The following is a 23172-nucleotide window of genomic DNA, read 5'->3' on the forward strand; positions in this document are numbered from 1 at the left end:
CTGGTTTATCTGCGTGAATGTGTGTCCACAGTCAGCCAGCTGCCTTGCGCGCCTCACTGGGTCTGCTCTTTGCCTCCCCATGCCCGGGGGGTCCACCAGCCATTGCTTTTTCCTGCTGGGACCCCTCTCTGCCTGCAGCCGACTCTACCCCTTGTACAGGTCTGGATGAACGGTTGTAGGACTTCTGTACAGTTCAAATTTCTGTCAGTTCTGGTTGTTTTTTTTGTTTCTAAATTTTTATTTTCCTTAATTTTGGTTATGCGAGGAGGCACAGTGTGTCTACCTATACCTCCATCTTGGCTAGAAGTCCCCATTTTTTTCTTAAACATAAAATATGCATAAATAGTTTGTCATAGATGCATGACATAAGTTGCAATGGCCTCCATCGTTTATTCTGTTTGTTTCAGCCCCTAAGAGCACAGGTGCTGCGAGTATATATGAGTTCTGTTGTATTTCAGTAGGAAGCAGAGCTTTCCCCCCGACTTCTTGATAAAATTCTTCTTGTTTAAGGTTTCAGTTTGGCTCCCTGAATTCATGCACGAAAATCCAACACTCGCAACCCACTCCGTTAACTGTATTGAACTGCCACTGCCCGAGCTTCCCATGCTGTCTCTGGCTCATAGCTGGCTTCTCGGGCAGTTTCACCACACTGTGGATTCACGACACGTTTTGGTATTAAGGAAAACTGCCTTATGTCCAAAGTACATACCTATGTTTATATAAAACTCAACCAAATCCATTTTACTCCCCTTTCTTAAAGAAATAGGCCCAGCATGAGGAAATCTGTGATAGATTTTCCTGATGTGAAAGTTGTAACCATGCTGATTTTTCTGCTTTAGACAGCTGAGGTGGCCCTAGCTAATCTCAAGAACAAATACGAAAATGAGAAAGCGATGGTGACTGAAACGATGACAAAACTTAGAAATGAACTGAAAGCTTTGAAAGAAGATGCAGCAACTTTCTCATCCCTGAGAGCAATGTTTGCAACCAGGTAATCATTTTATCTCCCGAGGGTGGGTGTGGTACCTGGGGAGGAGACTTTAAAATGCTCTTGTGTATCTTCGTGCATCTTGAGTGTGGAAGTTGTGAAGAAAATAGAAGAGATTCCATTCTGACAAATCTCAGATAAGACTTTTTGTGCTGTTTTCCAGGGCCCTCTCCTGGGTGCACTGGTTCAGCAATTCCTTTACATAGATGTATTCTAAAATTAATACAATATTGTTTTCTATATTTATAGTAGAGGTGCTTATGCACCCCAAAGAATCAGAGCAACAAAAAAGCCTCCACCAAGGGGAAAAAACCCTACTTGCTAAAGTAGCTAAATATTATTATGACTAAAATTGATTATACCAAAGTACATAAATGTGCTTATCATGAATAAATATATGAGAAAGATACTATCAAAATGAAGATTAATATTCATCATATCAGCTAATTGCTTAGACTTTAATATACTGATATAAATATAACATAAAATGTAGTTATATCACCAAATTTTCCACATTGTCCAAGTAATTAATTAGTTACTCCCTCTCCCACCAGTTTCATTACTAGGTGCCACTGTATTTTGTTTTTAACACTTGAAATGCTTATTAAGAATGTATTGATTCAAGGCATTCAAAATCCTGAGATTTTCAATATGTGACCATTTTTGCTGTCACAATTTATTGCCAAAATAAAAACAGTTACATAAAGATTTCTGTGATGCCAGCTCGGTACAGAATTCACAAAGCATAACAATAGCATATTTGCAGATTCAGCAAATAACGTACATGCAGCTGATACAAGTGTAAAACAAAGTCCTTGTAGAGGAGCCTGGGATTCTGTCCAGCTTTCTTTGGATGTCAGGAAAGAAAGGCTCAAGCTTATACTTTGTGATTGACTCAGTGAGGAGGCCGAGTGCCCGAGGGCCCCCAGGGGTGCGGGGACCTGAGGAAACTGGCTTCCGGGTCACGCCAAGCGTGCTAAGACTTCGGGGAGTAGAACGCGTCACCTCTGACCCCGGTGGGGGAGGCAGGATGGAGAATGAGGACGGCGCCCATAACCCCCATTGACGAACAAAGTCAGCATTCTGTGTATAGAATCAAAACCTTTTTTAAAGGGACATTTAAAGTCTCAATCTGGTTTGCATAAGAATGATTCCCCCAAATAGTGCATTTTCACAGAAAATTTGGGGACCTTGGGGGTATAGTAATGCCAAACTCCATAGTATTTTTAAAAATACTGTTATCTGCCCAATTAAAATAAATCCAGCATCCTGAAATTCACATTGTGTTTTACTAAGCCCTGAATTTTCTTATGATATCCTTACTGTGCCTCTTAATGTTCAAGGTAAAAGAAAATGGGGACCCACTCAGATCTCAAGTTCTTTCACTCCAGGGTCTGTTTTTTCTTTAAAATGTCACAAGGCTTGTGCTGATTTCCAAGTGTGCACAATACATTTTGGATAACTCCACCAAGTCATTAATGATCTGTTGATATATGAAGAATATTTTTATTATCTCAGTGGGTAAATAAACTCAGAAAAACTGTAATTATGTGACTATTTCTTTTTTTCAACTGTATATGTGCTCAGGTTTTCCCTTTGATGGGGAAAACAGATCACTGAGCCTGCCTTCCTGCTGCAGCACAGGCACCCAGCCTGCAGAGGTGTTGGATGGTCCTCCTTATCTGTGTCAAGTCCGATGCAAATCTTGGTTTTCTTTGACACCTATTACTTAAATCATCTGGTCGAGAGATCATTGAAATTACTCAGGCTTCTCATTCAGACAAATCTGCTACATTGAAAGCAGTGGCAGCTGTTATCTGTACTCGATTAAAATAAAACCTATGAATGTAGATAAGGAAGAAAATGCTTTCTTTATAAACATTAATATTTTTTTGCAGGCTACAGACGTAGCCTATAACAAACTTGCCACATTCCTCCAAAGAACTGGAAGCCACTGGAACAATCTAAGATGCTGTGAACACATCTAAGATGCTGTGAACACTGACTGAGACTTTACTGCCTATGCCACCACACAGCAGCCCCCACAGTAACCGTCCTTGAGGGCTAAGATGTCACCTGTTAATAATGTCCCCATGTGTAGTACTCCATGGCACAGATGAGCGATCAATTATTGCACCTGCTCCACTGTTGCTAATTTCTGCTTTGGTGGAATACCTCCATTCTGCTCTAAGAAGACCAGTGTTCTAAGCACCCAATTTCCAGTAAAATCTATTACTTTTCCATGTCAATTCCAAATTCAGTTTTGCCAGGATTTTCTCCTGACCCCGTTTCTATTTGGGTTCCAGATGTGATGAATATGTCACGCAGTTGGATGAGATGCAGAGACAGTTGGCAGCCGCAGAGGACGAGAAGAAGACTCTAAATACTTTGTTACGAATGGCTATCCAGCAAAAACTCGCCCTGACCCAGCGGCTAGAGGACTTAGAGTTTGACCATGAGCAGTCGCGACGCAGCAAAGGCAAATTTGGAAAGAGCAAGATCGGCAGCCCTAAAGTAAGTGGGGAGGCATCAGTCACCGTGCCCACCATAGACACTTACCTCCTGCGTAGGCAGGGCCCACAGACACCCAACATTCGGGTCAGCAGTGGCACTCAGAGGAAAAGGTATGCATGCAGCGATCTTCACAGTTTGGTGCAGTGGCCAGATGTTTAGTTAACTGCAAACATTAATGTGTCCTGATTGTGGAGGACGGAGGAAGGGAAGGAAGAGAAGAACTGGGAGGGGGCATATTATAAATGGACCTCGACAATGTTGTTTTTTTCCAGTCAAAACCTATTGATAATGGTGTTTATTTCCTCCTTTCTGTTCCCTTGCCTCACCTCTTAATGAACCATAACTTTCAAGTGTCTGTCAACATTTTTGCTGTTCCTTGTATGCATAAATATACCTCTCCCTTACCTCCAGCCTAAAAATTGGTAGATAAAAGGTGGACATTAAGAATGCAGCTCTGTTTTACATGGGTGGTCATTTTGAAAGTCATTGTACCTCTGCGAATGGTGCTTTCACCAGCTTCTCTTTATGGGGCGAGGGCATGAATCTGTTCTCTTAGGGGAACTTGGTTTATGCTGCCAAAACTGAGGACTCAGTAGAGGAGATGTCTATATGTAGGTAAAGTGGGATGGAATATGTATAGTCTTTTTCTTAAAAGCAGGTTTCTGTGCATTTGCTTTTGGTATATAAATATTACTCAAAGAAATCACTTGTAAGGTTTTCAGTGGCTTGATTTTTCTGACCTTTTTCCATATTCTTGGATGTTGAATTTTGCTATATTTTCAGTTAATGGCAAAATTTTCATTTTAGGAGATTTCTGTACAAAATCAAATAATATAAAAATTTCTACTGGTGGTTCAAACTAACTCTAATAAATCTCTTTTTCAGTATCCAGTATGGTTTCCAAATGGGGTAGTAGCCTGGTGTGGAAACCAAACAGTTAGCAAAAATCTTGACTTACATGTTAAAAAAAACTTAAATGCCAATATAAATAATGTTGTCACTGGTGAGGCTTTGAAAGGTAATTAAAGTAAAACTTTTTTGTTTCCTATATGTATTTTCTTGGATCTCCTGCAAGACAATTTTCACCTTCCCTTTGTGATCAGAGCCGTCCCAGGACTTCAGGGGCCTCCTACCTACAGAGTTTATTAAGAGTTCCCCCTGATCCCACCTCCACAGAATCATTTCTTCTGAAGGGCCCCCCTTCCATGAGTGAATTCATCCAAGGGCACCGGCTCAGCAAGGAAAAAAGGTTAACCGTGGCTCCACCAGGTAAACATTTTTTCCTTGGGTGCATGTGACGCAAGTGATTAGCTGAATAGACAACTCTCCCCTTCCTCCCAACCACTCATGCCCACGCCTCTGCAGAGCCTAACTTTGGTGACAGGGAAATTGCTACAGCTCAACTGAAAACACCTTTACAGTTAGCCCCCTGTTTCCTCCTGTACTCAGCCAGACCCTCATTCTGTAGGAATCTCCAGAGACAGGTAAAGGGACACTAGCGACAGGCAGGCACATTGCAGGACACATACCTGGATCCTATTTGCAATTTGGTAGCTCATAGCAATTCCATCTTGGCCAAATGTCGTCATTTCATTCTGATCGTTTTTAGTAAAAAGCCTTTGGGGGCTAATCTTTTGTAGTGACTCAGAATGTTTCCTCAATCCTTATAGACAAATAAAAATAAAATCTGCTAAGGTTTTCCTCCTCAAGAGCATGCAGGTCTTATTATAATGTTCTTGTAGTTTGCAGGCCCGTATTGATTTATGCTTGCCTGTGTGCTTACCTATGTAGAATCACTGTTTTGCATTTTTCTTTTTCTTTTTCCTAAGAAGGGCCTCAACTGAAAATATGACTTCTGGCAAATCCCTTGGGGAAGTCCCTGAATACTCACTGGAGATCAGAGAGGGCATGTAGGAGCCCGTGAAACCAAATAAGCCCAAAGGCATTGATTATTTGGCTCTCACAGGGAATGAAAAATTGAAACTAATTAAGTTAGTTGTCAACACTTAGAAACTCAGAAGTTTCACACAGGCATCTATATTTCTGGCCTCCTTGAATGATTCTGAGTATCTGGCAGCCCAAGCCCAAGGTCTGCATTCATGCACGGCAGCGACCTGTTAGATCTACGTCCTGGTTGCTGCTTTTTAAACAGAACACTCGGGCCACAGTCCTCCTTCCTCCCCATTACTTCTACACAGCCTGCTGCACTCACTTCTGTTATTTTCTGGGCCCTACTGTGGCCTTTCAGCTTTCCACATTTGCCACAGATTTTTTAAAAATTTACTTAGATTTTACCTCCTACTTCATTTATTTGAATTTTACCTTAATTCCTTTTTGGAAACCTCAGCCTTTGGATCTGTCATACAGTGTTTTCCTTATCTGATTCATGAATCTGCCTGCAGATTGGGGTTAAAAATGTGTGGAAATTTACAGCACATGTTCAGCATTCAGAGAATGTTTGAGGAAATCAATAGTGACAATGAGTCGGAAGACCCTAACAGTAAAAACATACACCTTAAAAAAAAAAGAAACAACTCTGCAAGTGTGTCTATTTTCAGAGCTCATTTGCTATTGTTTTAGACCCCCCTGGAAGGTGCCTCTGTACCTTAAACTATCTGAACTGCCAAAGTGGTAATGATTCATTAGGACGCCTACCTTGAATAAAACCCCGTCAGTCTCTTTAGTGTTCCAGGTAGATTTAAGTAGCACTATCTACTAAAACTCACTAGAAATCGTATAATTAATAAGTAACCCAAGTATTTTCTTTTAAAAGGCATCATATCAATATGATTAAAATTAATAATAAATCTGAGTAATAATTATTTTAATTTTATATATGACTTTGATCATTGTCTTCATGAATATATATTTTACATTAGTCATTACATTATGAAAACCTTGCATATTATATGCATAAACTTTTCCATGTTGCTACCTATTCTTGTTTTTATTTTCAAAGGTTGTATCATAAATTTTATTTCAGATGTTATCACATTACTCACAGCTTCCCCCCTTGTCTCCCCTGAGGTGGTTTTCCATTATTTGCTATCATAGAGTGCTGCTGAGACAACCTCTGTGCATTCAGCTTTGCATCTACTCAGTTTTTTCTCCAGAGTGAGATCGTTGGTTAGTAGTTTGGGCATCTTTATGTTTTTGTTCCATTTTTGACACTGCTGTCAAAAAGGATATATCAATGTGCTAAAAGCCCTACAGAATATTTTTCTCATTTTTACACATTCTGAATCCTTTTACGACTTTATGCATACATGTTATACATCGTACAACTCTAAGACTAGATAACATGGAGGAATGGGAGTACCATTTTGTTGCCTTCTCTTGTTTAGTTTTGAATAACCAGAAATTGACATTGGACTTCTAAGTTATTACTTCATGTAAGATTAAAGACATAAAAAATGTGGAATTGAGGATCTCCCTGGTCCAGAAAACCACTTTCTGGACAATAATACATTGCCATCGTATTGATAAACTGTATTTTTAACCTTTTATTTGATGTTAAAATAATAAAAGAGGGCAAGAAGTGAAGCTGTTATTATGTCCCAAGGAATTTTCACTTATATGTAATAAAATCAACCAGATTAGTCCTTATTAAATTCTTAGCTTAATCCAGCAGCATTTTCTGGAAGTTTCCAGTTAAATGAATTACTATAGAAACTAAGAAACCATCTATACCAAACAAATTGTAACTTTTAAAAATATTTGCATTATTGACTATATATTATTTTTTTTAGGTGAGCTATATTGGGTAAAGCATAGTAAACATTATTTATGATGTTTCTACTATATAAAATATATTAATTAGCCTAAGAAAGGAAAAATATTGCTATATATAAGCAACCCTAGGTTTTATGCAAGAAATATCTTAAACCCATTGGGAAGTAATAAATTTTATGGGTTTTTTACTCATGAGTTTGTAAGTTATTGATTATTATAAAAGTTAATGGCTAGTGATAATATACATATATCATTTTTAAAAAGACAGTTCACAGTTAATTTATCAGAATGTTTTTTGATAAGCTTTGTTTTCTAAAATACAATATGTCGTTTTTCGGTAATTTTAATTATTCTAATAAGCATTATATAAGGGTCATTTTTCCACTGAGGAGCACTGAAATAATTAAACCAATGAAAATGAAATTACTTTTGTTTGGAGCCTTTGGTTGAGGAATTGAGAGAACTATAAATCTCATTTAAAATTTCAGGGCACAAAGAATGAAATATTATTTATCATATAGAAGAATGTTTTCAAATAGATTTTATTTCTGTGAGATAGTCAGTAGAAAACCTCATCTTCTTCAAGGCACAATGTCTCAATTTCTAGAGAATGGACTGTAGGGTGGGGCATTGATTTTCAAAATAAGTAGACTGTTTTGCACTAATTGATTAGTACTTTGTAATAATGAACTTGCAGCCTTTTAGGAGAAAATTCTGGCCCTTTCCTCTGGCTGTGGCTCAGTGTCTCCTACCTCAGTCTTAGAAATTCTGTTTCTGGGCATGGCTTGCTGACTTTCTTATCCTTGACTTTATCCTTATCCTGATAATATACACTCCATGTCCTTCTGCATGTGCCTGCCAGCTTTGATGAATGGGAATCAAAAAGGACCATCCACAAGTTTGCCATCAGACGGCAGATAGTACATCTCCATAAAAGCATTGGTTATTTTGCAGCCAACATTTTATCTTGATGCCTCAACTACCCAGACCTACATAATCATAATACAACCTTACATTTAATCAATAATTCAAAGCAATCTACCAGAATATATAAAAGAATCTGCGTAGTTTGTAGGTAAGAGATGTTACTTCTATAGTGACGACCTTAACTGCAGTGTTTGTACAGGATGAACAAGAAATCTCAAACTTGGAAAGCAAGTGTCAGCTCTCTTTGTGCAGTAATAGCCTAAGCAACTTACTCACATGGTGTTTTCCAGGCAGGAGCTTTTCCTCCCTGATATTATTTCAGTCCCCTCTGTCCTTCCCACTTTTCATTCTTTCTCCTCTCTGTCTCTGACACCAGTACTGAGCTAGTATGAAAGGATGGTATTGTTTTGAAATCCAAAGATTTTCTATGATATTTTAGATTTCATTGATTTTAAGATGGTTAACAGAAAGTCCTAACCTTAGATGTGTAATCACCCCTTTAGATGTCCAGTCAACAGTAGACACGAACATGCTCATGAAAGTTGCCTTTACGTTTCCCTACATTCACACAAGTAGACTTTTATTTGTCTGTGTGTTATATCGTAAAGCCTGTGTTCTTAAGCATGTGTCAAAACCATGTTTTTTTCATTAACCCATTTGCTTGCTCACTCCCTCATTCATTAAAATTTTAAAAATGTATGAGCATCTACTACATATAAGGCCCTTTTCTTGGGTCTTGACATAATAATATTTAAATAAAACTCTCCACTTGTTATTCAAGAAATTCATAATCTGGTATGGGAGTTATCGAATAAGTAATGTTACTCGAGGTTCCTGGAATAGCAGAGAAGTTAGTGTGGTTGGAAGACTCCTCCCAGAAGAGCACCAGTCATGAAAGGTAACTAGAACTTAATAGGGTGTCAGCGTGGGTCATGGGAAAAGCCTTATAGGAAAGCAGGTCAGCTTGTGTAAAGACTGTGAGCTTCTGGCCAGAAATGGGGGCAGGACTTGGGAGTGGGAGGAAATGAGACTGGAAAGGGAGGCAGAGATCTGAAAACAGAGGGCCAGTTTAGTCAGAGCACACTTTGTTTTGTGGACATAGTTTACAGTTTTAAGAATAGGACCAGATTTTCATTATGTTGAGGTCACCCTGACAGCAAGGTGGAAATGGATTAGACGTGGCTAACCCCTAAGGTAAAGAAGTACATACAGGGAATAAAGAAAATGCAGAAGACAGGTGATGGAAACTCAGAATCAGAGCTGTGAAGAATGTGAATGTTTACATGAATCTGAAGTTAGAGGAGTCCAACTGTATACAAAAGCCAGCCTGTCCCATGTACACGCATCCTATTCTAACTGCCATTGCTCCTTCGTGCCCTGTGGTTGTACATGGAAGGAGCTCGGTGAATGCTCTTCGAATTTACTTTCTAAACTGACTACCTCAATGGTTTTTTTTTCCCCTAAGTATTTTCCTGTTGATGCTTTTACATTTGTGTGTTCCACTTCCCCATATCACTATACTTTGTTTTCCCAGAGGATTCAATTCTTGAAGTAGCAGGAGTGAACAATATTCTGTTGAAATCTGTACTGTTTTAGGCTTGTATTTTCTTTTAACGTGGCTTCCACAGGGTTCTTCGCTGGGTATTTCCTGATGTTAGAGCATATTGCCCTCAGTTTGAAATCTGCCAAAACAAAAATTAATTCAAAAACATTAACTCACAGAATTACCAACCACAAGTTGAAAAATACATTTTTCTATCTTGCCCCAATGGGATGTGCAATTTAAAATGGCATCAGATTTCCAAAGTCTAGGGAACCAGGCTTGTTGCCGGAATATCTGCCGTACTTGTTCTGGGTTAGCCGTGGTTCGTTTTACAGTAGAAACAGAAAACACCCTCAAGTTTTCTGTCCTTTCTTTCAGTATTTCTTCAAGTAGTAGTGTCATTTTTGCAGGAAATCTTTTAGTATCGAATGATCTTAAATTGGAATGTGTCACGTATGTTAAGAATGTAAGCATGTCATCTGAGAGATGCCTGTCTTCATGAGATTCTGTCCGTCACTATCAGGACAGATTCCTAATTGAAAACTGAAAAAATACAGGAATTTATCTAATGTCTTCCCAAAGAGCTCCATATTTGCTTTAGGTAAATACAAAATGTCCTCTACTATTGCCAAATGTTTTCATTTTCATCCAGATTAACTAGCTTCATACAAAAATATTTTGAAATTACAAGATTTTTCTCCTTTATTTTCTGTTGCAAAGGGTTAAGCTGTATGTATATCTTATATACCAGTTTATCACTGTGTACGTAAATCCACAGAAATTATGAAGACTTTCCTAATCCCACGTTTCTCTAGGCAGAATTAGCTGCTTCCTCCTCTGTGCCCCCTGACAGACAGCAGTCATAGTTTGTCTTAAAATCCGATTCCTCTGTGAATCTCTAAGCTCCTTTCAAGCAGGAATCTTGCCTCCTTGGTTTTTCAGTCCCTAAGATCTTGCCTTGTACCTCATACACAGGGGATCCTCAAGTTGTTAGAAAACTGGTCATCGTGCCACATTTTTTATAATGTACGGCTTTATTGTGGTTAATTATCTACACATGTAGTTCTTCTGTTGTACAAAATTATAAGTAGTTTATTTCAGATTTTTTTTAATTTATTAATTTTAGAGAGAGAGGAGGGGGAGAGAGAGCTCGCGCGTGCGCAGTTCGTTTTCCCACTTATTTACGCATTCATTCGTTGACCTTCGTATGTTCCCTGACTGAGGTGGGACCCACAACCTTGGCATATGCGGAGGATGCTCTAGCCAACTAACCCACCCAGCCAGGGCTCAGATGTGTTTTGTTTTTTGTTTTTTAATATTTCTTACAATTTAGTTTTTTTTCCATTAAAAATTTTTTAAAATTACAGTTGATGTTCAATGTTGCATTAGTTTCAGGTGTACAGCATAGTGATTAGACATTTCTATAACTTTTGAAGCAATCCCCCCAATAAGTCTAGTACCCACGTGGCATGGTACATAGTTATTACAGTATTATGGACTATAGTCCCTATGCTGCACTTTACACAGATATGGTTTAATATGGGTGATATAATCTACATAACAGTTGCATTTAGAAGTTTTTCAAGTCAGTTTACTTTTCTTATTATTTAATGCAGGCAGCACATATCATTTTGAAGTTCCTTTGTTTGGTTGTTTTAATATATGCGTGCCCCTAAATCAAGGCAATCTATTTTAGGGGGCCAAATATATGAATAATATACTGTAGAGCAAAAGGTTCCATATAAACAGGTAGGCTTTCCCTACTTTTTCTCTTATTCCTTTTTATATGTTTTTTAGTTAAGTATGCTTTTCAGTAGATGATGGTTCAAAATTCAAAAAGTACAAAAGGGTGTTCAAAAAGAAAGCAGCTCTCTCTGCTACAACTGTGTCCAGACAATCTAGTGTATTTCAGAAACATTCTCTACCTATAGAAACAAATATATATAAGTATATACATATATACTCACAAATAGTGTTTTATATATGTATCACTCACATTTACACAACCACAAACATTCTTATGCATGCTGTTTTTTTTTTCATTTAATATATCTTGGATTTTCTTCATCTCAGTACTCATCTTTTCATTTATTTTTAACCAGAAGCTGTAAAAGTTATGCCTGAACCCTTTAAGAAAGCTTGAAATGTTTTCATGTGTAGAATAAAAGTATTTCTTGCCAAATAATAAAATGACAGATATAAGAACATTCCACCTCTAAACCAGAGTTGTTCAACAGGAAGATGATGTGATAATTACCTACGTAATTTTTAATACTCTAGTAGCTACTTGAGAAAAAAATGAAAAGAAACAGGTGAACTTACTTTTAACATTTTCGTTAACACATTATATCCATAATATTACCATTACAGCACACCATTATTGAGATATTTTACATTCTGCTCCTCTTACTCTTTGCAGTTCGGTGTGTATTTGACACTACAGCATATCTCAGTTTGAACTAGCCCTATTTCTAGTGCTCAATGGCCAGAATTCATTGGTAGCTACTCTGTTGGACAGTGCAGTTCTAGACCTTACTTACTAATGATTTTAACAAGCTGGAAGTGTGTTGGAGACGCACAGTGGGCTGAGACACAGGGAAGGCCCAGCACACTCAAGGCAGTCAGTACCTTCCTCTCCTGATCCTGCCCGAACAACACTGGCTCACTGTGGAATACTGACGTGACAGGCAGATGGAAAACCCGAAAGAGCGAGGCACCTCCTGGGTTGGTTCCCAAGTCATAGCTCCTGCTTCAGACTCATCAAGGAGGCCAACCCAAATGACAGACTAGTCCAAGTTCTAAATTTAAACATTGCATGTTATCCCTTCACCTTCTATGTGTGCATTCTCCCCACCCTTAAGTCAGGGAACAGCCAACAGCCTTTTTCCACCAACCTGACGTCAATGACTTACAGAAACTAACCCTTAGTTTCTTTGACATCCTTTGTGCCAGAGAATCAGGTTTTACAACTGTCTGCCATCAGGATAGGCTAGCCCTCATGTCCCAAAGCACCCTGTCCAGAGAAGAGTTTAGTCTTCTGTTCTAGTGGGCAGCCAGGGTGCTGCTTCATTGTATTTCAGGCAAAAATGGCCATCGGCATCTTCCATGCCAGCAATTTTCAGCTGGTGTGCTACAAGAATTTTTAAAACATGCTGTACCTGACTGTTTAGTCAAGGGCACTGACCTCTTTTTCCTTAGATTGTCAAATTAAAAAAGTGGCAATAGCCAACACAGTAGTAGCTGTCCAGAGTGAATGAATAAAAATTATACCTATTTTTTGTCAAATAGGCAAAAAACATATATTTTTTGGTGTGCCACAGAATTTTAGTAATTAGTTTATGTGTGCTGTGAGGTGAAAAAGGTTGAACATTGATGTTCTGTGCCATCCTCACACTATTTACTCCAGTCTCTGGCACTGGTCATCATATTCTGCTGTTCGCCCTCACTAGAACTACGTAACAACCCCTGTTGTAACAACCTCTGATTGCAAGCATTTCCTGGACTCATATTCGTACTGTATCTTTGAAAAGGACTCTTTCTGTCTACAAAGAATAGGAAGAAAAGCATAATAAGGAAAAGCCACCATAGGTACCCAGCAAAGCCCATCTGTGGGTTGACATCTGGAGGCCCTCCTTTACATTTCTAAGGATATATGGACAGCTAGCGTGAAGGGATACCTCCCAGCTGTGAGACACCCCGATTCTACAAATACAAATTTTTCTCCCCACGATTGGGCCTGGAGCTCATCGTATACAATCCGTGTCTCTAAATAGAACTATATTAAAATATTTTAGCATCATATCGTATACTTTCCATCAAGGAACAGAAAACTTCCTGTTACCTAATGTTTTGGTCAGTTTACAGTATGTAAGTGTTATGAACTGACTATACAAGACAGGAAAGGGCAGTGTTTTGAGTTCACACTGAATTTTTGCAGAGTACTAACACTTGGGTTTCCTTCTCAGAATGGATGGGCTTCACTTTGTAAACCTATACCCATTTTGTGATACTAGAGACGGGGGCCACTGATTAATTCAGAAATGCTTCCCTGGTGCCCTTCAACGTGGCGGTCAAACAGACCCTTCTGAACATTAACGCACCTGGGGGAATGGACCTTTCTGCGTGCTGCACCTGGGTCTCACAGCTCTCCGGAGCTCCCAGTGAGCTGGGCTGGGCCTAAAGGAGCAGCCTGTGCTCAGGCTGTGAGCATGGAACAAATGAGGAAAGCCTACGCTTGCTACTGAGTAGTCCTCTGTTTTAAAAGATGTAGTGAAAATGTACTAGTTCCATAACACTTACACCTACCTAAAGTGACCTAGTCATTAAATGTGTACAGCTAATCAACCAGAAAAGACTCACAGTGCGGTGAAGCATCCCCGCCAGCCTCTCATTTTCCTGTTGCACGGCTGTGTGTCCCTTCTTCCACACACCCCTCTCTTCAGTCATCTATTAATGCTTGTTTGGTTCTCCCGGCCGATTCCCCAGTGTACTTACTATGCCCGAAAGGTATGAGAGGAAAAGCACAACTCCAAATGTTTGACTTTACTCCTTTCTATTGTTGACAAAAAAGTCATAAAGATATCATATAACCATTAATTTTGTTGTCTTTTAAGCCAAAAAGAAACAGTCATTGATATACTTATTCTCAGTATCACAAATTTAAAGTTTTTGTGAACTGTACAGGTCGAAGCCAAATTTGTTTCATTTTTTGCTCATTACTGGACCCCTGAGATTTTCTTTTTCTGTTATGGTGCTCAGGTTATTTATGTCACTTCCTTGTGTCCAGTCCACAAATCAGATCTCCTTCAGAGGGACTGCTTCTTCAATTAACCTTTCATGTAATTGCATGAGTCAGTGACTGTTCTTGAAAAGTAGATGAGATTAGACTGTTACTCTTATAATTTCTTAAAAGAAACAGCTTCTGTAATTTCAAGTATTTGTATTAGAGATGTATATGAAAGTGTGTACATTTATTTTACAGGACAATGATTTAGAACAGGACTGTCATTTGAACCTACTTTGAGTGGTTATGAAATTGGTACTTTTTTTTTAGTTGAAGGAGATACACTTTACTCATGTTAAGAACTTTTTCGCTGCTCTGATGCTGTTCATCTAATCCATTGTTTGTTCTAAAACTGAGCCTCACCTCTTAATTCTTCATTGCACTTAAGATGATATCTTACTAAAAGTTGAGAAATCAGTGATCAGTTTGGATCAAAAGAAGTGAAATTAGAAATTTAGAGTAGAAAGGAGCACCTTTAGCCCTGGCCCAGGGTTGCCCAGGTGCCCGGCGCAGACATCCCAGTGAGGATGTTGATGAGTTCACCTTCAATAGATGTCTCTGGCTTTCCAGGCAGTCTCAGCTCCACCTCTGTTCATAGGATTCTTAAAGACACACATACACAAGTACAGAATAATCATTTAGTCTGAGTAGGTATTTATGGAATAAGCCATTATGTGATGATAGTAGAACAAGTTAAACATAAATTTTTTTCTTTTTTTATGCACTACTTGACATCAAGCAAAAAGAGGTAAGTTGGCTATAAATCTGTAGGTGAAGCTTGTTTTCTTTAATAAATTTCTGAAATTTATTAAAGAAATAGTGTTGCTTCATTAGATTTCTACAAAGCAAATACTTTTACATTAGGAAGCTTGTCATTATAAATCCTTATTCTTTTCTTTGAAAAATGAATAAGCACCTTCTATAAATATGGATCTTAAAAAATATTTAATATTTAAACATACTGCTTTTTCTTTGAGTTATGCTTATGGTTTAATTTGCTTATTAGGACATAGTACGTTTTGAAACACTTGGTTTAGTTGGGGGTTTCTGAATTGTTTTCCCTCAAAAATATGGGTTACATGTTATAAGTATTTCTTTTTTTCTTAAAATAAATACAAAAGCTACTGACATTGATGAAAGCCTATAATTTCAGATCTATTGTTTTATAGAATAGGATGCCCCGAACCCATCAGAATACTTTCTAGCATCGATTTTTTTTAAATGACAAAAAATAATGAAAAAATATCAAATAAGAAAATCAAACACATTTTACTGAGTATTATCTCATATATTTTTCTTGTTTAGGTTACATTTTTATATTGGATCTTTTTAATGGATGTTTGGTTTTAGTTTAACTTATCTTTCATTTCTTTTTGATTATGAATTAATTCTGACATTTCAAAGGCACAGGCTGGTCTTTCTCATACATGCTGTTGTTGACTTTGCCTGATTGAGAACAGACTACTGCACCCTCTTCATTTAACTCTGTGCCAGCTGACATTGTTCTTGGGAAGGTCGTTTCTGAACAAAAGGTTATTTTCTAATAGGTGTTTAATTGGTGTAAAAATCTGGCAGCAAAATGTGCTTTTACCTCTTGGTGCCACTGTGTGTAATCTCCCTCCCCCTGCTTCGCCTTTCACGTCTTTCTTGCCATAGGCTGTGGTCGCATACACACTCGTGGTTTGATTGTGAGTCATTCAGAAGCAGCAGAGCATTTTTATATTTCTCTTCTGCAGGGTTTGAAATACAAATAGATTATGAACATTGCTTTGTTTTATCAGCTAGTGAGGTGACATTCATCAGGACAGCAACTGGGAAGCTGAATGGAAAGTTTTTGTCTAATCTATAATCACTGAAAAGTCTAAAAATGCTCCCTCTGCTTACCAAGTGATGCTTTGATACAGTTGTTGAAGACAATTTTAAGGCCTATCACCAAAGTGTGATAAACTATACCCAGTTGTCGTATAAAGACAGAGCCAGAGTTTTTAAAGTATTTTTAAAACAGTCATATTTTTGCATTGTCTATACTGAAATTTTTTGTGTATTTCAACAATTCTGTCTTTATTATTTTTCAATAATACTTAATGAATAATGATTATTTCTGACTATCAAGGGTATAAACGTATATAATGGGATTTGCTGTGTTAAACACTGATGGTAAAGTTAAGGCCGAAGTGTCTGGTGACATAAATGAGCAGATCGCACCCACGTAGCTGGAAATTCTGCTGCTATCCTATCTGTGGGCACTTTCTGAGGAACTAATGCATTAACAGGATGTGTGACATGTTTGGCAAAGAGGGATGAGATAGCAACTCTGTGTGTTTGATTGTAAAATGCTGCGTCGTTCACAGCCGTCCATGTTTGCACCTCAGTGCAGCACTAAATTCATCGTTAGATTTTCTAAAACATTTTAACTTTTCCTGACTGCCGTTTATATAAATGTTTCTAGTTTGTGCTCTCCTCATTATTTTTCTTTATATAATGCTTCTACCTTAAATTTGTTATGTTTTCTAAATTCTCTACTTTCTCTGTTTATTTTTTCAATGTATATTTATAGGCGTCAATAGGACTACTTAATTGTTCCTACTAGGAGAATGTATTTTGATGCTTCTTTCCATTAACTTTTCTGTTAATTCATTAACACACTATGACTCATTTTGTAGATTTAGTGAGGAATAATTGAGTATTGATGCCACTTGGCACACTTTAAATAATGGCAATTAAAATTTATTTTTAGGACATATACATCTTACAGTTGTCAAAGAATAATACCAATTAATTACCTGATATTACTAAATTAGCTTTAAAACCTTTATCAGATAGTATTTATTCTTTTTTATTCCTTTTGTTAGAAAGATACAGTTATGAGGACAGGAATGTCTAAGTTGTAAACTCTGCCTTTTCTGGGTGGGTCCATCAGACAATGGCATTAAAGAAGTGCCAATAAAGAAACCAGTTCAAAGATCTTTTAGGAGAGTGAAGTCAGTAGACTAGCAAGCATTTTGCACCACATGCAAATTCTCGAAGCAAACTACCGTGGGAAACAAAGAATTATAAAAATTGTAAGGCAAGGTCTTCTCTGCTCTCAGCCCTGTAGCCTGACGGAGGAAGTTGGGTTTACTGTGCAGAAAGCTGTGGTCACAAGTTGTGCGCAAGAAATACTGCAGGGGACGAGATAAGTGCTGTAGGAGTTTAGAGGAAGCAGACACTTCCTTCTGAAGTGGTCAGGAGTAAAGACTGAAAGCTGTTAGTTTTAAATAGTCTGAGAGAAGAGAGAGCATTTCAGTTGAATAAAATGTTAGGAGCAAATGCTTATTAAAATGATTTCCATCATGCAGTCTATTTAGGGCCTTTTTAATTTTCATTGTTGTTAATGGTACAATATTTACCTTGCTTCTTGAAACTAAAAACCTCAAAGGCATCTGACTCCCCCCTTTGGTCCTTCCTGTCTAAGCAATGACCAGTGCCTGTCAGTGAACCCCAGGCTACATGCTTTCACAAGCACTCTTTTGCCTGATATCTGCCAGACTGGTATTTCATGTCCTCACTTAACAGATGGAAAAACTGAGGCTCAGAATGGTTAGGTCACTTCGTCAATGTCTCTCAGCTTCTGGCTGGTGGAGCAGGGATCTAAGCAGAGGTATCTGATGGATTCTAAGTCTTGTGCTGAAATGGAGGGAATCTGAGGAGCACAGAGGAGAGAGACTCAAGAGGCAGGCCAAGCCACAATAGGAGATTACTGCAGAAGCATCATTGGCCAGTAGGAGGAAATTACTGTGATGCACCCCCGTCGTCCATTCTTGTAGACCGTTGTGGAAAAACCCTCACTTCCGAAGCACATTAACTGTGGGGAGCACCTTTGTGCTTCATCCAGAAATATTCAAAATTCCTGAGTTTTGGGGGTTTTAAAAATGTGCAATTTTTCTGTCTTCAGTGCACAGTGCAGAAAAATTTATACCTTCTTCTAACATAATCACTTGATTTTTACATCCTGTCATCAATTTAGTTTTCCCCAGTACCACTGATTTGACCACATTTACATCTTTCTCAGATGTTTTTCCTGGAAATTCAGGTACAGATTTTCATTTCTAATCTGTGCTCTGGCCTTCTGTATATGTCTTTCCTTTGAGTTTCTTTGAATTAAAACCTATTTATTTCAACCCTTGGACTGCTTAGATTTTAGAAGAATTCAAGGCAAACTTAGCTCTTCTGGGTTGATGGAGACCAAAGAGGCACTGCTGACAGAGTCAGAGAGTCGCCCCTGATTTCACTTTGGGTCCAGAACAGAGGCTCTGTATTTGTTACACTGAGGGGCTTAAACAACAAATGCTTCCCTCCCAGTTCTGCAGGCTAGAAGTCCAAGGTCAAGGTGTCCGGTGTCTCACCTGAGACCTCTCTCCTTGGCTTGCCCTTGGCTTGCCCACGGGGCTGCCTTCTCACCACGGCCTTTATCCCTGTGAGTGTCTCCCTGGGTCTCTCTTTGTGCCCTAAGTCTTTAAACCCCTCTGCTCATAAGAGCATCAGTCAGATTAGATTAGGGTTCACCCTAATTTAGTTATGTCTTTGAAGAGCCTATGTCCAGATATGGGCATATTCGTAGGTACTAGGTTAGTGTTTCAACATATGAACTGGGTTGGGGGGCATAGTCAGTCTGTAACAAGCTCCATGGGGCATTCTACTAAAAGGGCATGGGGTGGCCAGTCAGAAACCTGGGCTCAACTTCCCACTCTGTCCCTCTCTCCGTGGACCCACAGAAAATCACTTAACTCTTCCGATCCTCAGTGTTCTAATCTGCAAAACAGACATTTTGACAACCAAACTCAGCTGAGTATTCTGAGCACTAAAAAGCTTTTGTTCACTGTAAAAATCATACAGAATATTACATACATAAATTCTTTAACCTCCCTAGGCCTCAGTTTCTCATTTACAAAGTAAAAACCAAACCTATGTCTTTGAGTTTGTATGGGGATGAAAGCTGTTGCATGCCAAGTGCTTACCCTAGTGTTTGCATATTGACAGCACTTAAGAAGCAGTACCTGCTGCCATTATCTTTCACCCTTTCCTCTTCCTCCCACATTCCTTCTGCATGCTCTTCCTCTTCTGTATTTGCCAAAATCTCAACTGAGGTGTAGTTTGGAAGAACAAGGCCAGGTTTGCAGAGGGAAGGAAGAAGGATATCCTATGAACATAAAAAAAAAGTCTGTATGCTGTGATCATTAACTATGGAATTATCTTAGAGCAATCCATAACTGTCTCTGTCAATTCTTAGTGTAATAGGTTTCATAACTAAACATTCTTCCTTTTCTACTGTTAATCATCTGTCCTTATTGAAAGGTCCTTAAGGAATAGTGACTGTTTACTCCAAGTAGGTAATATTTTTGTTCTAAAGTGGTACCTACTTGAAAATGATAGTAATGTCATATTCTGTAATAGCAGTCGTTCCAGTGGGCAGATCCGATGATGAAACCCGTCTCTAACCATCTTGGAGACAGTGAACCAGGTTATCAAAGATACCGTCCATCTCACGATGAGGCATGTTTGCTCTTTGTGTTGTGAATTTTCAGTTTTCCTGCCAATATTTGAGTTTATGAGTTGCAGTGTTCAAAATGAGAAAGGAAAAAAAAAACCAGAAAGCAGGTGTCCCTTTCCTCCTCACTGTTTCTGTTGAAGGAAAAATGCTGAAAAAATCATGGCCATGTAAACAATTTCTGATTTGAAAGAGAAATAAAATGGAGAGGAAGTTAATACACTAGAAGATGACAAAATTGCATCTCAAAGATGTTTCAGGTAGGAGAGGTGAAATTCGTTAGAGATGAACACAAAGCTAAAAGTGTATGAAATATTCCATTGGAATCCTGGACACCGTAAGTACAGGACGGAAGGACCATGACTTGAGAACACCCTCTGTATACAGGGCAAGTTCATGGGAGAGCACTGTGGTGTGGCTGCCAGAGGTGCCACGCAGGCTTCTGCCCTTGCCACGGAATCAGGATGTCCCGGATGAGGCAAGACTCTGCCATTCCACTCTGCCAATCACATCTTATCCACATGTGATTTCCTCCTAATCGCCTCAGTTTTAGAAGGTTGTGCACATACGGGGACATGGTCAGAGAGAAGAGAAGCTGAAATCGTGTCTTCTGAGTAAGAGCTTAGGTGAAGGGAAACTCAGGGAACAGATAGTTTTCAGGGGAGAGTGTGTAGCACCAGAGTTTGTGGTCACGAGCGAAGGAGATGTGGTGTGGAAAACAAGATGTCACGAAATGGTAGGAATGCGTCAGTTCACAAGTCAGGAAACCAGGGCCTGGGGGCTGGCCATGCTGTAGGAGAGTGTTTGCCACCGAGAGCATCTGGGCACCGAGGACACCATCCCTCAGGGATGTGTCTGTAAGTTTAATTCAGCCCTTCGATCACACCATTCACACCTCAGCTCCATCTCTTAGTGGACTTTAACAAGTTACTTAACCTAAGTCCCTCTTTCCTCACCCGTAAGTTGGGAATGAGAAAACAGGGTAAAGGAGAGCATGCGTGTTCAGTGCTGGCACAGTGCCAGGCACATGGTAATCAGTCAATAAGCCATCATTGATGAGCTGCTATCATCATCATCATCACCACCATCATCATCACCACCATCATCATCGTCATGGCACTTTGTTTTAATTGCTTGTTGAATGTGCTTGCTTTTCTCAGTTGATTAGGGACCCCATTGCCTGTTTTCCTTGTACCCCTGCCTCCAAACTGAGTTTTAGACATGTAATAGGAGTTTAGTGACTTGACTGACTGTTTAATGATGAAGACAAAGTTTGGTGGCCCAGATAACAGCAATGACTGCTGGGATTCTGAGGTGCCTTCTGCTTAAGATACATAATTTCCACCTTTGATGGGAGGAAAAAAAGCATCAAAGCAATGAGATGAGGCCTAGCTCCTTCAGGATTGAGTTTATCAGCTCCTACACAGAGCAGGAGAGATCATGTGAAGGCCTCTCCATTGCAGTGCTGGGAGGGATCTCCTCAGTCTCCTGACCCGCCCCTTTGCTCTTACAAAGCACAGGCTGATGCATACCAGCTGCTCAGCTGGTTAGCCATGCTGTGATTGGAGGCCACTGACCCAAGAAGAAGAATTTAGAGGATCGTTGAGTTGGAGCAATACAGCTGTTCTTAATTTTTTTTATCTATCACCATCTTATGTATGGATTTTACTTTGTATACTTTAAGGATAACACTTGGCTAAGTACTTATGAATAATAATTGCAAAGAATAATAATAATTAGCCAGGCATGATGTCACTTCTAAAGAAGGAAAAACTGACACTCACTACAAATTTAAGGAATATCCACCTTGTGTTAAACAGTTCATCAAGGTACACGTAGTCCTGCTCACCTGCTTTCCAAATTTCAACACAAAACATACTTCAAATGAATAATCTATGACTGCATTGGCAAAGAAAATATTCTAATATGTGAGACATGGAAAAATATTTAAATTATTTACTCTAATCTAATTCTAGGGTTTTCCATTATACAGAGGCTGAAACTTTGCTATTGAAGAGCTTTATTTATATCTACCCTGCTATGTAAGACATAAGGCCAGATTCCCGTAGGTTTTTCTGGGGGTTCATGTTCATTTGCATCCATTGCATTTACCCAAATTCACCATAGGAGGGCAGCACACACTTGGCTGTATCAGAATCCTATCCTAATTAGTCCAAACGTTCCTAAATAATCAGAAAAAAAGCCATTGGAAAAAATCAAAGGAGCATAAAGGAATTCATCCTTTAAGACTCTGAGTTTCTACAAAAGGAAATCATTGAGCTAATCAAGCTGCAAAATAGGAAAACAAAGAGTTTCAAAAAAAAAAAAAGAATTCCCCACAGCTCAGTAAACAAATAGTTGTAATAGTTGTTACATTTGAAGGACTTTTACTGTGTAATCTGAATATCAGGTACTAAATGAGAACTAGATCTTGTTCCTATTAATAAGCAGTAATTAACAAGTTACCCTCCAACAAAGATGACCTTATAAAGAAAGGGTCCCTTCAAAAATGATGTTCTCTTGAATGAACTCCAGCCAAGCCTGCCTTACATTCTGTACTACTGTGCATCAGAGACGGCTTTTGTGTGTTCTTAGTATCTTACAGAAAAGCATCAGCAATGTTCAGGAAAATTGTTATTCTGGAGTTACACAGTCAGGTTTTGTTAAAATAGGGAATAAGTGATATTTAGACACAAGGTTTGGAATATAGATTTTTATAAAGCCTCATTAATTCAAGGCTGTAAATCCAGAGTTCGTGATCATTTGGCTTAAACATCTACATAACATAGGGGAAGAGGTGTGCTAGGCAAATACACAGTCTAAACAGCAAGAGGAGATTTTGCAATTATTCAAGAATAATTGAACTTTTAAGTCTAACTCAAATTTTAAGTTTCTCAAAACAAATATTTTGTTTCTTGTAGATTATAAATATAATCTACATACTTATAACCAGCTTCCCAGTGATTCTAGTATGGGCAGCTTGGGACCGGTAAATAGACCGTCCTTTGATCATTTTAGAACACCCAGCACGTGGTCTTTCTTGGAGTAGATGATTAATATAACTAATTGGCGAACACATGGACTTCGACTAGCGACCCCTTTGTTAACCTAGTGTGAGTTAATACACACGTATTACATAAATTTAAAATGTCAAACAT

General features: G+C 38.7%; 1 protein-coding gene across 6 annotated transcripts in view; it reads left to right on the forward strand.

The window, feature by feature from the left end:
* The window catches only part of BICD1 (BICD cargo adaptor 1), a 177962-nt gene that overhangs the window by 143115 nt on the left and 11675 nt on the right, over positions 1–23172 (forward strand). For 2 of the 6 annotated variants that reach the window (XM_053662006.1, XM_037139736.2), the window contains exons 6-8: positions 840–991; positions 3295–3612; positions 4578–4771. In XM_053662006.1, coding sequence (XP_053517981.1) covers positions 840–991; positions 3295–3612; positions 4578–4771 — 664 coding nt within the window. Of the gene's footprint in view, positions 1–839; positions 992–3294; positions 3613–4577; positions 4772–23172 lie in introns of those variants that run through there. The other 4 variants (XM_037139735.2, XM_037139733.2, XM_053662007.1 and 1 more) reach the window with 3 other exon arrangements.

Source organism: Artibeus jamaicensis, unplaced genomic scaffold, assembly GCF_021234435.1.
Source record: "Artibeus jamaicensis isolate MK-2021 breed Jamaican fruit bat unplaced genomic scaffold, CSHL_Jam_final contig_233, whole genome shotgun sequence".
NCBI lineage: Eukaryota > Metazoa > Chordata > Mammalia > Chiroptera > Phyllostomidae > Artibeus > Artibeus jamaicensis.